General features: G+C 43.1%; 2 protein-coding genes across 3 annotated transcripts; one reads left to right on the top strand and one right to left on the bottom strand.

Annotated features, from left to right (window-relative positions):
• The first annotated feature begins 3,137 nt into the window (after positions 1-3,137).
• LOC100825139 (rab3 GTPase-activating protein catalytic subunit) lies at positions 3,138-12,798 on the top strand. Of its 2 annotated transcripts, none has more exons than XM_010230433.3 (21): positions 3,138-3,376; positions 4,135-4,178; positions 4,260-4,323; positions 4,401-4,515; positions 4,630-4,697; positions 5,081-5,178; positions 5,593-5,764; positions 6,247-6,463; positions 6,820-6,946; positions 7,216-7,325; positions 7,424-7,513; positions 8,200-8,328; positions 8,425-8,549; positions 9,261-9,347; positions 9,426-9,518; positions 9,599-9,670; positions 9,913-9,952; positions 10,239-10,486; positions 10,832-11,009; positions 11,374-11,579; positions 12,355-12,798. In XM_010230433.3, exons 1-21 carry the CDS (start codon positions 3,155-3,157, stop codon positions 12,649-12,651), a joined length of 2,802 nt encoding a protein of 933 aa, XP_010228735.1. In that variant the 5' UTR covers positions 3,138-3,154; the 3' UTR covers positions 12,652-12,798. The 2 variants fall into 2 exon arrangements, with proteins under 2 accessions (XP_010228735.1, XP_010228734.1); XM_010230432.3 differs by having other exon boundaries at positions 3,139-3,376; positions 8,416-8,549.
• Positions 12,799-14,683: 1,885 nt separating this feature from the next.
• On the bottom strand, positions 14,684-15,331 carry LOC104582380. Its single transcript, XM_010231876.2, has one exon. The coding sequence runs from the start codon at positions 15,329-15,331 to the stop codon at positions 14,684-14,686; it is 648 nt and encodes a 215-aa protein (XP_010230178.2).
• Between the last annotated feature and the right edge of the window lie 881 nt (positions 15,332-16,212).

The following is a 16,212-nucleotide window of genomic DNA, read 5'->3' as shown; positions in this document are numbered from 1 at the left end:
TATATAGCGAGCATTGTCCAAACTTTACTTGAGTGTATATGTGCAATGCGGTTTACTAATTTTCGTTCTAACAATAATCATGCTCATGATCTGGGATGCAAATTTTATTTTCATACCGATCTAATAGCAGATACAAATGACACATGCACCTTTCATTTACTATATTAGCTAGGCTTTTGAAATAATACAACAATATATATGTCTATGTAAATCAAAATATTAAATATGTATAAAGATATTTCCCGCGCGATTGTGCGGACACCATGCTAGTATAATAGAAAGTCATTTACTTCCACTACCAGCGCCCTTTACCATAACTTCTGCTCGTTGTAAACCTACTGTACGAATAGCATCGACTGCTGTTCTTTGACCAGCATAGGGTGATGCTTTTCTTGAGCTTTTGAATCCACAAGTACCCGCAGAGGACCAGAAAACCACTCGACCTTGTGGGTCTGTAACAGTTATAATGGTATTGTTGAAACTAGCTTGAATCCCCAACGAAAAATGCACACGATTCCCTCTTTTCTATCGAATCGGTCATAACCACTACCTACATTCCACAAAATAGCACACCACAAGTAGGAGCTAATGAATAAGCCCGCGATTCCGTAGAAAGACATCACGACCCCCTGCGGAAAAAAAAGAATTTGTTGAGATGAAAGTATAGATATCATATTCTTACCAAGATAACTGGAAACCCTGAGATGGAGGGAGTATTATAACACTAAAATCTAGCATGACACCAGATGATTCCCATCCCAGGTCCTCCCTCGAGAGTGGGCAAGCAGATAATTCGTCACCAAACACTATTTGTGGTATACACAACAGGGAGCAGCACACCACATTGGACTTGAACCGGCAGGGGGCAGCGCAGCACGTTGTGTACTCTCGTCGACATAGATGCCCTGGTTCTGACCTTTTATTTTAATAACGTGTAGAAATTTGAACCAGTTGAATTTGCGTGACCATGAACATTGCATTTACTAGTCGATCTTCTCCTCCCCCCCACTGTCCTCACTCGGCTCGCTTCGTGGCATTCGTCTCTGCTGGTCCCCGGACGGGAGGAACATGCGTCCCCAACTAAACCGTCGGTCGTTGTTTGCTCCCTGCCCAAGCCCGATCTGGATTTTGGCTGCCGTGTCGGCCATTCGACGTTTTTGGCTCGTCTCCAGAATAAGCTATCCATTCATTTGTGTACCATCGACACACAGACTCCATGAATTAGTACAAGCAAATCAAACGACATCGAGAAAAGCTAATTAGTCTGGCGTATTCAGGGGAGTTGGCCAGCCAATTAAATGTGCTTTGCGATTAGATAAGAACCAGATTAGCCAGTAATTTAACCGTTGGAGCAACAGGGTACGTACTGGTTCGCTTTCTTTTTGTGCTCATGTGGACGTACTATAGCTAGCCAGCTACCTTTTGGACCTGATCCTACATACACCACTCTCTTATCACCATGTGCTTGAGCGTTTGCGCATGTCGGGCACAAAAGCGCGCGCACACAAAATAGATCTTTGTCGGGGTCGATGCTAGAACAACGATTCTCCATTTCACCTTGTACTCCACTACTACCCAACAACAGCACCATGATGATCCCGGCAAAAATAAAACAGCACAATAATTTAGCGGGCAGCGAGATGAACCATATATATACTGGAAAACTATGGAGTCACATGCCTGACATCTCGTTTAGAAAGAGTAATAACACGAGAACGAGGTCCTTGCCAATCAATTTACAACTCCATTTCCATCTCAAAAAACAAAATAGACTTCCATTTCAGGGTCGCTTGACATGTACGTACATGGGACAATCATACCGTGGGATTGCCAAGGGATGATGGACGGGGACACGTTAATAGCAGCCCCCCGTCGGCGCTTTGCTTGCGCGACGGCGGACGGTGACGCACGTGGCGTGTGGTATTTTGATGTGAGGCTGGCCGGCCGAGCACGAGGTTGGTGGCGCGCGGCGTCCGTCCGATCCGGCTCCCGCGGACGCGATCGCTGGCGATGGTCCCGGTCCCGAGGCTCTTCTCCGGCGTTTCTGCGGCGCAACGGCCTAATCATAGGCGGGGCCCACTTTCATTCATCCGTCCAATCTCCCTTCTCTACTCCATCCATCGTTCCGCCACGTTTACCCGCTAGTACTGCACTACTAGCTAGATTCGGTCTGCCTTTTCGCCTTTCGATTCCTTTTCTTTTCTCTCGGGACGACGAGGCCAGAGAGGACAGACGCCCAATCAAAGCGGAACCGCCGTGTCGTCCGTACGGTCCCGCATACGAGAGGCACATGCCGTATGCCGACGCGGTGGTTGGCGAAGATCTCATGCCATGTGTGGACTGGAGCTGCAATGCTGCATGCCCTCTCGACCATGGATGCGTGAGTACGCGCACGACGTCGACGCCGCGTGTCCTAAGTGCTCACCCCATCCTTTCCGAGCAAACGAATCCCATGCGCGCGGCGCCGCGCGGAACGTGCAGCTTCTGAACGAACGTATATGTCGAGCTTCGTAGTGCTAGTACGTGGTGTTCACTGGCCGGCCGAGTCGCAAAGTTTTTTTTTCTACGTCCTCCATCCCATAACGAGAGTATTGAGTCCATGAATCCACAGTCGGCTTTGTGTTCGTTGGTGTGGTTGATTTATGGTTTTTATTTTCGGCGATGATTGCTGTTTTGGTGGGCTGGTTCTCTGCATTTTTAGCACGTTCTCCACCGTCGTACAACAGGTTCTTATTTGGCAAGTTTTATCCGGTTTCGGTGAGGGAGATGGTCCAAGAACTTATTTAATTTTTTTATTATTTTATGACCTGTTATATTGTTGTTAATGATTATTAATAGACCGGTCGACGGAAAAAAAAGAAGAAGTCAAATTAGCCGGTGAATGAGAACCAGATTGTCAGCTCCGTTTTCCATTCTCGTCCCTACGAGTGTAGACGGGACTTTTTTTTTTAGAAAAGATTATGGGCTTTTTTTTTAGGAAAGATTATGGGCGTCTTTGCAGCCACTGCAGCAGAGATGGAATTTGAGCCCAATGGTCTGATGACTCTCCAGGCCACTGAAACTTGAGGCCCAAAGCAGCAAGGCTGTCTGTCGTGCGTCCAGCGGATGGTGGTGCCACCAGCACCAAGTTCGCGAACTCTTCGACCGACGCGACATGGGCACATCACCCTCTCTCCCACCTCGTCTTCCCACCACCACCGATCTAACGAGCAAGGAAGGGAGACTTCCTCGGGACCCCACCCCGCCGCCCACCCCTTTCTCCACCTCGCGGGCGGACGGGATCGCCGACGCCGCCATGGCCTCCACCTCCTCCAAGTACGCGAAGCACCGTCGGATCGGAGAGGACGAAGAGGAGGAGGAGGAGCCTGAAGAGGAGGTACGCGCGCATGCTTCTTATTGCTGCTGCTCTCTCGCCAGCGGTCACTGTCCTCTGCCCCGTGCGCTAGCTTCCAGCTCTGTGTGTGTGTGTCGGGGGGGGGGGGGGGGGTGGGGGGGTCAATTTCGTGTGTCTGGCGTGTTGGGCGTTGTGATTGCGTGACAACGAGGTCACGGTAATGTGATGCGGTCGCTAGACTCGTGGCTTGGATGTTCATACTTGGTGGTCCGGCAGACTCAAGAGTTGGATAATTGGATGCTCATACTGTAATGCGATGCAGTTGCTAGGCTCAAGGGTTGTAATGACATGGTGTTGTTAGAAGGCTACATGAGTTGGATGGTTGAATGTATGGCCCATCAGACTCGGAACTTGACTAGTTGATTTAGTATGTCACCTCACCTACGAGAGTAGTGTGCTTCTGTAGGAGTATGCATTTCGATGTTTCCTTCTGAAAATTGTTATTAGAGGTATTGGAACTATGCAGTTTGTAGGGATCATATGTAAATGTGTGCATGCCAATGTTGCTAGCTAGTAAGTAGTAACTACTATAAACTGTAGTTCTGTGCTTTTCTTGAGTTGGCCCCATCCATTCAGATAGGGAGCATGTAAGGATCTTGTTTTCTCGGATGGGATATTTTTATCATAGGCATTCTACATGTTTAGCTTCCTAGATCTGACAAGTCAACATTCTGTTTCTGTTGGACATGTTTGAGTGGTAAATTATCTGTTGATTCATCATACTTTGTGCATCTATGCAGCTCGAGCGGTTTGATGATTTCACCATCGCTTCATCATGGGAGAGGTAAACCAGCTAACCCATTTATGGTTACCTGCAAAGGGCCTATTAAGTATGACTGCACTTAAGTGTTTCTTGGTCATCTAGGTTTATATCTGAGATAGAGGCTATTTGTCGTCAATGGTTAGCAGATGGCCCAAAGATCTTGATGGTAATGCTCTTTCCTGGACCTTATTTGATGTTCTGTGTGATAGATCTTTGATTTGTTAACTACATACATTCTTGTAGGCGAAAGGTGCAGAGAGCGTGCCTTCCTTCGAAAACTTGTACATGGTCAAGCGTGATTTGAAGCATGGGAAAAGAGTATACTGTATGGAGTATCATTTCATGAAATCTGCAAAAGGTGAGAGATAATTACGAGCTTGCTTTCTTCAACAGGTTTCTGCATGCTTTTATTATTGTCTATTTTTTTCTTTTAAATACTTATGTACTCACATGCAGAAACACCTTTCTGTAGGGAAATATTCATACTGGAATGATGATACACATAGCACACAACTATCTTTTGGAGTAGACGACTTTCTGGTACAGTTTCATTCTCTTGTCGCATGCATACAAGTCCAGGCACTACTAACCAGATACCTTTTTTTTGCGCAAATACTAATCAGATACCATATGATACTCTGTTGGGTATATTACTCCATTTCCGTTTGCATTGTACTTCAGTGTACCATATCAAATAACCTTCGGAGTTTCCTTGCTCAGGCATGATCCTTTCTACGAATAAAGCATTTGCATTGAGTTGCCCATGGAAAATGGAAACCATTTGATTCTAGTGCATCATCAGTAGCCACTCATATTTTTTAACATTTTGCAGCAAGCTCCCATGCATAGTGGAGTCCGGTTAACATGCATAAGCTAGTTTGCATAAACATTAAATAAACTCACTATGCTTCTTATGCTCTCAGATAATTGCTCCCTTGAGTGCCAGCGGTGTTGTTCTTGATGATCCTGAATCAACTAAGCTTTTGAGTTCTATAGCGATTGCTTTGTCTAATTGTGGCAGGTTAGTGACTTTTGACCAACTTATGAAGTAGTGTATTGGATTGGGTGGTCAGAAGAAAAAGTAGTATATACTTGTTTAGCAGGTTAGCACATGAATATAAGCTGTGGTAGTTCATTATTTCTTTCCAGAAAGAAACTGATTCAATTTTAGTTTTTGCTGTGAATGTTCTTCTTGGTACAGACATATTCCATCCAAGATATCTGTTATATATGTCTTTGTACTTCATAACCCATTCAGGAAGAAATGTTTGCCAATTAACAGGAGGATATTGTGTTGTACAATATGCGCAGTAAGCATATATTTTTACAATATCAGTGCATCCATCCTTGCAAAGTTGTTTACACTTGACAAGCCGTTGCTTACTTGCTAGCATAGCTGCTTTCATTTTTTTACTGACATTTTTTTCAATTTTAGCAATTGGCCAGCATTTGTACCGGTGCATGACCCTTCACGGAAAGCATACATTGGAATCCAAAATATGGGAACTGTATTTACTCGAAGATTTGAAGCTGATCGAATTGCTAGCCAGGTCCCGATACGACTGATGCATCTGGAGGGGTTACATGAGCTATTTCTGTCAAAGTTTGTAAGTCTTTCCTTAAATTTCCTTACTTACTGAATTGCAGTTGGAATTTCTGTTATCTTAACGAAGTTTGTCATGACTGAGCAGTGGCTTGGAAGCAAGTCAGGTCACAACCTTTCCGCTGGTGTTGGCATTTACCACACCATTGTCATGTAAATCTCATAGTTGGGTTGCTGTTGCAACTATGAACATATAATCATATAATGCAGTAATGTTTTTTAAATCTGAAAATCTTGCTTCATTCCATACATCAGAAGTATACAACCTTTCTAAAATAATCCTACATGCAGCTGGGAACGGTTGTTATACTAATGGAAACAAAAGGCACCAGCTAATAACTATTGAACCCTAACATTTGGACTTCAAAAATACAAAGTATACTACTGTTGCTGTTGATCAGCAATTATATTTGTCTATGACTCTTCAACATTACAGAATTGTTCTGGATTGTTTGTAGCATGTGTAACCTTTTTTTTTGTTTGGAGGTTCTATCTTCATCAGATTTTCCAGCAAAGGTAAAGGTAAACTTCTCTATGAAGCTTACCTACAGAACTCCTGAATATGAATACGATCATGAGGAGACTTTGGATTCTGAAGCAACTGAGACAATAGCAGAAAGTGAAGTTCCAACCCAACCCAGAAAACAATGGGATGATGATTGCCCTTGGGCAGAGTGGTACTCTGCTGAGGATCCTGTTAAAGGTAATTGCAGCCGTTTATCTTTACCAGTAATGTTGCTACTAACTAGACTCAAGAATAGATAATGCGAACTACCAACCTTACCACGGTTTCAATCTATAAGGATCATATAAACCATCAATTGCAACCTAACATGGACCAAGAAGTTACCTATACAATATGGAAAGTTTGATTTGTCACAAAGACTGAACTATATAGCGCACCATGATTTTTTTTTCTTTTTCTGCTAGCATTTTGTCATGTGTATTTTACTTTGGTAATCTCATGTTTGACCTTACTAGAATATCTGTTTAATTAACATATATTAAGAAACATAGTTCACTTAATTATATTAGGTTTTTGTTGGAAATGAATATTAGGTTTTGAGTTGACTGCCATTTGGGGAGAGAAAATGTTCGAAGAGAGCCTTGAGATGGCTGAGGTCGAAAATGCTTCGTCGTTTGATGCTGATAGCTGGCTTCTTCACCCAGTTGTGTCTCCATACATGTAAGATCTTTTTGTAAAGTTGTGTCGATTCAAGTATCATATTATTGTATTTATTACTCCCTCCGACCCATATTACTTGTCGAAATATTACATGTATCTAGACACCTTTTAAAAATAGATACATCCATATTTGGGCAAATTTGAGACAAGTAAGATGGGTCGGAGGGAGTACATGAATTATTATTGATAGCAAATGACTAGTACACAGATCATAATGGCTTCCTACCTGCTAATATATTCCTTTTATGTGTCATATGTTCCTTTTATAGGGTTGATGATTCTATTGGAAAGTTTGTTGGGTTTGCATCCCAGTTATATCTTCTGGTAAATGCGTTTGAATCGTCAGGGGAGGCACAATTTTTGGAAGATTTTGTTGCAGGTTAAGAACTTCATGCATTCCAGAATTCCTTTGAAGTGACAAGAATTATGTTTTGTAGAATCTGTTTCTGATTTTAATTTTCTCATGTTAGAAAGCAGATAATTCAGGTCAGGACAATTCAAAATCTTTGGTTACTGTGCCTCCGCCTTCTGTCATTGACCGTGTTATGAAAGATCTTTTCAATGATGGTATTCAGCAAACCTCCTTTCCAAGCTACACATTTCTTTGATGAACCTATATACAACTGACCATAATTGAGTTCTCTCATGATATCTAATGTTGGAAATTAAGGAATCCACTATGCCACCAGTACTTACAAGCTACAGCTTATTTAGCTGGTTTTTGTGGCATTTTTGCATTCTATTTCAAAAGATTAAAAAGCTCTCCTTCTGCATCTATACATATAATAATAGTTTACTGATGGACAAGTGAAGAGGTCTGTTTGTCTGGCTTGATTCTGCTAGCCTTTGAAGAAAAGTGATGACTGCCTGAACTCATGGCGCTCTTGGAGCAGCCATGGTTCGTAAAGATCAGGAATTCACATGCACAATTCTGCACTGTGCGTAGCCTAGTAATATGTGCTGCTTGCATGATGTATCCGTCATCTAATTCTTGTCCTATGACGGCAATTACAACCTGTTTATTTGTTCATGCCCCTCGGGTCTTATGTAAGATCCATCAGCTGTTAACCCATATAAAGAAACGTCAATATTACCCTGTGAGGATGTCGACAATGTTTCCTTGGCTAGATCTACAAACCCAAACTCAAATAGCCGAAGTGTCGCGATGAAAACTTTATCTCATGTCTCATGTCTGCAGCCTTTTCTTCTAATTCTTTTTGAGAGAAAAAAGGTTAACATACTTTTTTTTTCAGAGGCTGGAATCTCAAATTACGTGGAAGCAGAAAATAAACATGGCCGCGCTTTGAAAGGAGCACCTTCAGATTCTCTCTTTGCCCAGTTTTGTTTGCATGCATTGTGGTTTGGCAACTGCAATATACGGGGTTTGTGTTCTGTGCTTAGTTTTTTTTCATAAGTTCCTTGTTTAATTTGATTTTTTTTATTAATGATGGACTTGTTTTTTATGTCAGCAATAGCAGTCTTGTGGATTGATTTTGTGCGTGAAATTCGTTGGTGCTGGGAGGAATCAGAACGACTGCCGAGGATGAAGAGCACTTCTAAAATTGACCTCTCCACTTGTCTGATCCACCAGAAACTACAAATGGTAGTTGTTCTAATTTCCTTGTAGTCCTTATTCAGTGACACTGTTTCACATAGGAGCCATTAGCAGTCTGTGGCTGTGAGCAAATGTAACTTCCTTAGGCGCTGTTTGGAAGAATGGTATTTCTTGGTAAAGCTGTGGTATTTGAGTCAAATATGAACCACGGAGTAAATACCAGAACTTACATTTTCTAAAACAAAAGGAAAATTTTAACAAGAAATACTCTTCTTCCAAACAGGCCCTTATGCTGTCCAATGTTCATTGATATTGTCATATTGTGTGAACTTATGGTTGGAGTTCATGTTATGCATGATATTTTTATTTGGTTGGTTACTTACGTTAGCATGCTAGACACTAAACAGTACCCTTATTTTCCACTTGCTTTGCAAATGCTGTTTGTGAACTATACATTATCTTATTAGTCAACTCTTTCCTGTCTGATGACTGCCATTAAACAATCGAGTAATGGTTGTTTATTTCTCAAAAAACTCAATTGCGCAAATCTAGTCATTCAATGAACAGGATTGTATTCATGGCGAATGAAAACAGATAACCATGTTTTTATTGAAGTCTGTTTAATTTGTGTTGATGCTGTCTCTTGTATTATGCAAATCTGTACCATAGTCCGCTTGGTCCTTTGTTTTGTAGATAACCTGTTTCTGTTAGATCAACATATTGACATGATTTTGCCCTTTGTTTTTAAATCCATGCTAGCTTGCGATATGCATCGAAAGAAAAAAATCGTTGAATTGTGAGAAGGATACTGATCTTGCAAATAAAGAAGGGATTTCAAATAGCACGGTACTATTCATTCATGCCCTTATTGTATATTTAAAGTAAAAAATATATTTTGATGCTAACTTTCCTCTTGAATTACAGGCACCAAGTAAAATTCGTAAAGGATCAGCAGGTGTTGTCCCTTCAATGATGCTCATAAATATATTTCAGGAAATGCATGCTCCATATACTCAGGTTCTGCTTAGCCTCATTCTTCTCCAGATTTAACATCAAGATGTGCATACGCCCCCCTTATTTCTCCATTAGTTTATTAGGATGCACCTTTGATGACAGAAGATATGCATGAAGAAAGGCTCCATGCAGCTGAAGCTTTTGGCAATGCTGTTGTAAGTTCTTGAACTCGCATTTATCATGCATTTAGTGTCCAAATCTTTTTTGTTTGTTTGGTCTGTTTCTTGTGAAGGCTCCTAAATGGGTTAGGAACAAATACTCATTCTATTATTAGTCCTTTTCTGTTATTGAATTTCCATCTATTTTCTTTGGGTATCTTGTCTGCTATATTTTATTCATGAGTTAGCTATACCTCAAAATCAGTGCGACCTATCATACCATTCCTCTGTTATTGCAGGGTTTATCTGGTCAACTGGAAAGGGATATATTATCTTCTGGTAAGGTTTATTAAAATGGCCCCTTTCCTCAAATGGTACCTGTAGGAATTGTTAGCTATTTTTACTTCTGTCTTGAAGGATTTCATGTTACTTCCTGTGCTATATGAACAATGAGCTTTATTTCTTTGGAATATGTGTGGTTCCTCTTAATGTAGAATTTCTTCATCTATTATTAATTAAGCTCTACTCCATGTTTACTTTTTAGTAATGCTAGAACCATAGAATTTCTTCATCTGTACTAATTTATCTCAACTTCTTCTGTTACTAACTCTTATTTCTATCTTAGATATGTCTGCTTTTAAAGCCGCAAACCCAGATGCTGCCTTTGAAGATTTTATTCGGTGGCATTCACCTGGTGACTGGGTGAGTGAGGAGGACAAAGCCGATGGTAATTCCACATGGCCACCCAAAGGAAGGCTTTCTCAGCGTATGTCTGAACATGGAAATATGTGGCGCAAAATTTGGAACGATGCTCCAGCCTTGCCTGTCTCTGAACAGAAATCCTTGCTTGATTCTATTCGAGAAGGAGAAAAGGTAGTTTTCTCTTTTGTATCCTAGGTTCCTAGGAAAAGTGACCATTTCATCATATACAGAGGTGCAGCCTAAATAGGGTAGATTGGTGAGTTCTGTGGCAGAAAGTGGGTGTTCAATTGCGAAGGACCAACATAATCACTCTACAGTGCATGTGGAAGTCTACATCAAAAATAAAAATGAACATGAATTTATTGGCATATTTTCATATGGAAGTTGCAAATTTGAAATGTACTGGTTTTGGATGACTTGAATAAAAACTGGAACCATGCTCCACATGATTACAAGTTACTGAAGATGGTAAGCTTGTAAGTTCCTAACTGAGCTTTGCGTATTCGTATTATGCAGGTGGTTCATTACCTTGAAACTTTGAGACCGCAACAGCTCCTTGAGCAAATGGTTTGCACTGCTTTCAAATCATCAGCTGACATTCTGAACAAGACCTCATACGGTAGCTTTAAATTAATGAAGACTAAAATGGATCAACTATATGCTACAATGGCGTCAACATTGAAGTCTCTTCAAGGTACATTTACAGCTGTGTATAAACTGTAGGTTTATATTGTCTATTTTTCATTGCATGCCCTGATTTTCATAGTAGACCTTTGTTCTGACTTACCTTCTAAACGTTTATACTCCTGTATCCTTTTATTTGTATAACCATACAACATACCCATTACAACAAATTACCCATCCAAATAATCATATAACATCATTATTAAATCAATGCTCCACTGGGGGTTAAAATACTTGCTAGGATTACTAGTTTCCTAGCAAATAACATATCTGGGTTGGTTAGGATGGAAGCGAGCCAACCTTCAGTTACCAGTGGCTCTCAAGATTGCTGGAGTTTCTTGCCAGCTTGAATATTGATGTGTTTTTTTTGACAGGGAAATCCGACATAAGTGATTTGGCTGGAGACTTGAAGCAACTTTGTCAAGTTTTCGAGCACATCGAGAAGTTACTGATTTTTGCTGCTTCGGTACACCGAAAACTTATAGATGCTCCACGACTGGCTCAATCAATATTTAGTGACTACTTCAATTACTATCTTCCAAAAATGGGAACCAGTTTGGAAAGTATTTGCTATGAAAGTGTAAGTGATATTCTTATAGTTATTTCCATATTATTGCATAGTGACTCTCCAATGAAGAAACTATTATTAATAGATTTTATTTGAGAACATGGAAACACTATTGTTTAATCAAATATCCTGCCCACTAAATACATTGTTAGTTACACCTGTCACCTGTGAGCATTTTAAGAAACAAAGTTGGCGAACTAAAATGCTCAGGTATGAACTGTTCTGCTCATGTTCACATTCCTCTTCAGAGGTACTCCCTCCATCCATATATATAAGGCCCCTCAATAATTTCGGGTACCAAGGTGAAGAAACATAGAGAATCCTGATTTGTGAGTAGTCATTGTCGCTAAATCACATTAATGATCTCCGATGCCAGTGAGTAGGCCCCTTGGATGTGGAGCATGCATTGGTTATTTAGTCGGAGCATGCAACATAAGCATTAAAAACAAGCAAGAAATGTGGCCTTGTATTTTTGGATAAGCCGAATTTGGAGAGGGGGCTTATACATATGGATGGAGTAATAATTTTTTGTGTGGAAAACACAATTCTTATAAGAGATGCTCACCAGTCAGTACACACTCAGGATGTTTCTATAGTATCGTAGGCTGTTGTTCTACTACCTAGATATTTTCTCTCTGGTAGTCATGATGAATCATGATAAAACCAAACAAAAACTCTAATTTTGTGCAATCTGAGTCATATAGGATATTTACAATTACCTGGACATTGTTGTTTGTCAAATTTCCAAGGCCATATTCCTGATTTTTCTCTTAATCTCGTATGCTAGGAGTTCACTACTAAGGAAAAGGTTGGGATGCTTGAGAGAGATGCTGTATCAAGCCTGTTTCGCCCTCCTACTGCTAATCAGTCATGGAGGAAAGTTCTGAGCATGGGAAATCTTTTGAACGGTCATGAGCCAATACAGAGAGAGATTGTATTCTCAGTCATGGAGAGAGTAAGCAACGGTCACTATTCGAGCCCAACACCGTTGTGTACAGATGAACAGGTCGAGACACACCGGATGTATATATCTGGTACATCTAATGATCTCTGGGTTGCATTATCTGTGACATCCTGGGATTGAGCAGCTCATACATACAGAAGAGGAACCGATGGCAGTTAGCCTGCTGTTTTGATAGTGCAGATGTACCAGTTAATAGGTCGGGATGTTCGAGTGTACTTGGTCGAAGCATGGCATGTCAATGATGGTGGAGGCCTGAAGCTCAAACACAATATTGGCAGATAATTGGATCCGCATCCACGAAAGGTAACAGTGGGATCCGCATGAGGCAGGCCAGAATTGGATCGTCGAGTGACGAGGATTCAGAAGCCCGGACCATTTTCCTGAGAATTGTAGCTTTTGGACCTGTGAGCACCGAGTAAATCTGTAAATGATTTGATTTCGTATCATGTGAAGATCCAGAGACATGCAAGCTCCATTTGAGAGTGATGGCCTGTGCAAGGTGTCGCGTGGTTTTGTTCACTCAAATTTTATGCCATTGCTTCTTGTAAGTAGATGAAAAGGAAACTTATTGTTGTGTTGCCGAGTGAAACTTTTGCAATGGAGGGCCATTATCTGATTATCATTGTTGCAGCAACTAATTATTCACTTATTTCCGTGAATAAAATGCATCTGCAGTACTTGGAGGTGCGGTTCAATTTAGTCCTCGAACTTGCAAAGTGCCCATCGGATCCTCGTACTTGAAATATACGTCCACATACGGTCCTTATACCGTATTTTTCATATTCTGACAAGCCAGCCCCAGCTGTCAGGCCTGTTTTGCTGACTCGTCTGGCCGTCTTTTTTCAAAAAATCTTTCAGCAAGAACGGTTCCGCGCCTCCGCTCATGCTCCAACAGCAAGCGACGAGACCAGAAGCAGGGATTAGCATTTCCGCATCACACATTTTCACGGGAAAGAAAATAATAATGTCTAAGAGTAAAATACACCGCTAGTTCATGAACTCGGCAAAAATGAACATTTTAGTCCACGAACTTGAAAAACACACACTTAAACCCCTAAACTGAAACTAATGTCACTTTAGTCCAAAAACGGTTCGGCGAGGATTAAACACGCCACATGGTCACCATGTCGGCTTTGACGACTCCTTCACCAACGTTATCTCGTCAAAATTGATCGTTGTGAACTTGATAGCAGCCTTAGGCGAGGTGCCGGCGGCAACGGCGTGGTTCTCAGGGCCCCAGGGATCCCCGCGTCTGGACGCGGCGCCTTGCCCCTCGCGGGCGGCTCGGCATGTTGATTTTGCAAAAAAAAAAAAATCTTGAGAAAATCGACTAGCAGCCTGCGGTCCTGGCCGAAGCCGACGTGGCAGCCACGTGACATGTTTAAGCCTCGTCGAACCGTTTTTGGACTAAAGTGACATGGTAATCTCAGTTTAAAGGTTTAAGTGTGCATTTTTTGAGTTCGTGGACTAAAGTGTTCATTTTTGCCGAATTCATGGATTAGTGGTGTATTTTACTCTAATGTCAATGTCAATACATCAATACATCGTAAAAAAATGTGAGATGTCAATAATAAACTGATCTTTCATTTCGTTAAGACAATAATGTAAATGTCACTACATTGTTAACTAATAATACATCTGCAAGAATACATTACACTGTTAACTAATACATCTGCAATACAACGAATAACTCTGTTTCTACAAAATAAACACTCTTTGTCCATGAGACGTGAACCGACTCAGGCTACATTGATCCTTCGCCACCAAGCTTGTTGGCACGAACTGAATAACTGATGCACCTCCGGCCATGTTCTTGCTCTGACTTGCCTCCAGCCACGCACGCCGCCGCTTGGTACTCCTCGGCCGTCTTCAGGTCGTAGTCGCTCAGACCGTCAGACGCCTTTTGCCGATTCTCTTCACGACATGCTCTAAGAAACTCATCGATTTTCCCAAGAAACCGACGAAGCTATCAAGCACGCCAGCCGGCCGCCGCGTACGTACACTGCCGCTTGGTACGCTTCCTTCGCTGCCGTGTTCGTCTGATCGTAGTCTCTACGCTCAGGCGCCATTTCTTGATCCTCTTTTCACACGTCTTGCTTCAAGAAACTCGATCGATCGATCTGTCTGGCCCCAAGAAACCCAAAGAAGCAAATCAGCACGCCATCGCCTTGGTCTTGCAGAGGCGCTCGTGCGCCACGCCGTGCAGGTCGTCCTCTGCTTTCTCCCAGGCGGCGCGCGGCACGAGGCCGCCCATCCACACCCCGGGCCTGTGGTACGCCTGCTGGCACAGAACGTGCGCGACCTGGTTGCCCTCGCGATGGATGTGCTGCACCTCGCATGCCGAGAAGCGGGCGAGCAGCCCGAGGATCTCCTCCTGCATGGGAAGCGGTATGCGCGTCTGCGTCTCCTCGCCGCGGAGAAGCTGCACCAGCACCAGGTCGTCGCCCTCCACCACCAGCCTGCCCAGGAAGCAACCCAGAGCGAGCCGCAGGCCACGGATCATCGCCCGTGCCTCGACGATGCCCACCGTGGAGTGCTCCGTGCGCTCGGCGAAGGCGGCCAGCACGCGGCCGTTGCAGTCCCGGATGGCGCCGCCGATGCTGGCACGGCCGGAGCCGTCGTGGTACACCGATCCGTCGAAATTGAGCTTGAACCAGCCTGCGCGAGGTGGCTGCCACCTGACCATGATACGGCGCGGCCGAAATGGCTGGGATCCAGCTGAGAGCAAGGTGGTGGAGTAGGACGGGCGGCAAGAGAGGGACGGCGAAGGGTTTGGAAAGTAACCTACGCAAGAAGCCATCTCGATCTCGCAGCCAACAATCTCTAACGCGAGAGCCAACGAGTTGAGGTTAAAGATTTCACGAACCTCTCCATCTGCTCTGGTACCCTTAATATACCCGTTGGAGAGACCCCAAGCTTAAGTCGTATTCGCGTGCGGACCGAATTCTAGCTGAACTCGGACATACTCCTACGCGTTTTCTTTTTGCCTTTGCCGCGCCTCTTCCTCTCGAGTCCTGGACGCTGTGCGTGGCCTACTCGGCAACCCCCTTTCAGCTCTAGTCCGTCTATCGCCCCGAGCTGGCTCACGGCAACTCCAGCGGAGGCTACCCAACGGATTGCTTTTTGCGCTGTTTTGTTTCGTTTGGGCCGCGGGCTTGACAGAAAAATGCCCCAGCTCGGCCTTCGTCCGTTTGGATGGCACTGTTCGTCCAACAGGGGTAAGCAAATTGAGAATAAAATAAATAGATTTGGAAATAACACAACATGAACCCTAAATAGATTTACTTCATTTTATTGAACAAGAACATAGATACAAATTGCTACCCATCGTCCTCGTACACCAGGTAGCTACAGCTAGTCATACGTGAGTGGGTTGTGAACCATTTTGAAAAAACTAAATTTCTAAAATGGTTCATAACCCACTCTAAGATAACCATCTTTCCACTCCCGTAAGCTACTTATCGTCCTTGTCCACGCGGGGAAGCGCCAACAGCGGCTTGGCGATGGAGTACCGAAGGAGCGGCCCCAACCCCTTATTCGCAACCCACGCCCGCCGGTTGAGCTCGAACGCATGATCCGCTACGATCCCCCACGTGAGCTCCGCGTCGTCCAACGCCTTCCCGCGAGCGTCGTCCTTGGAGGCCTTGCACGTGAAGAAGCTGAGGCGCTGCTCCTTTTCTT

This window comes from Brachypodium distachyon, chromosome 1, assembly GCF_000005505.3.
Source record: "Brachypodium distachyon strain Bd21 chromosome 1, Brachypodium_distachyon_v3.0, whole genome shotgun sequence".
Classification (NCBI taxonomy): Eukaryota; Viridiplantae; Streptophyta; class Magnoliopsida; order Poales; family Poaceae; genus Brachypodium; species Brachypodium distachyon.
Note: the sequence above shows the minus strand (reverse complement) of the source record. Positions and strands in the feature narration are given on the sequence as shown.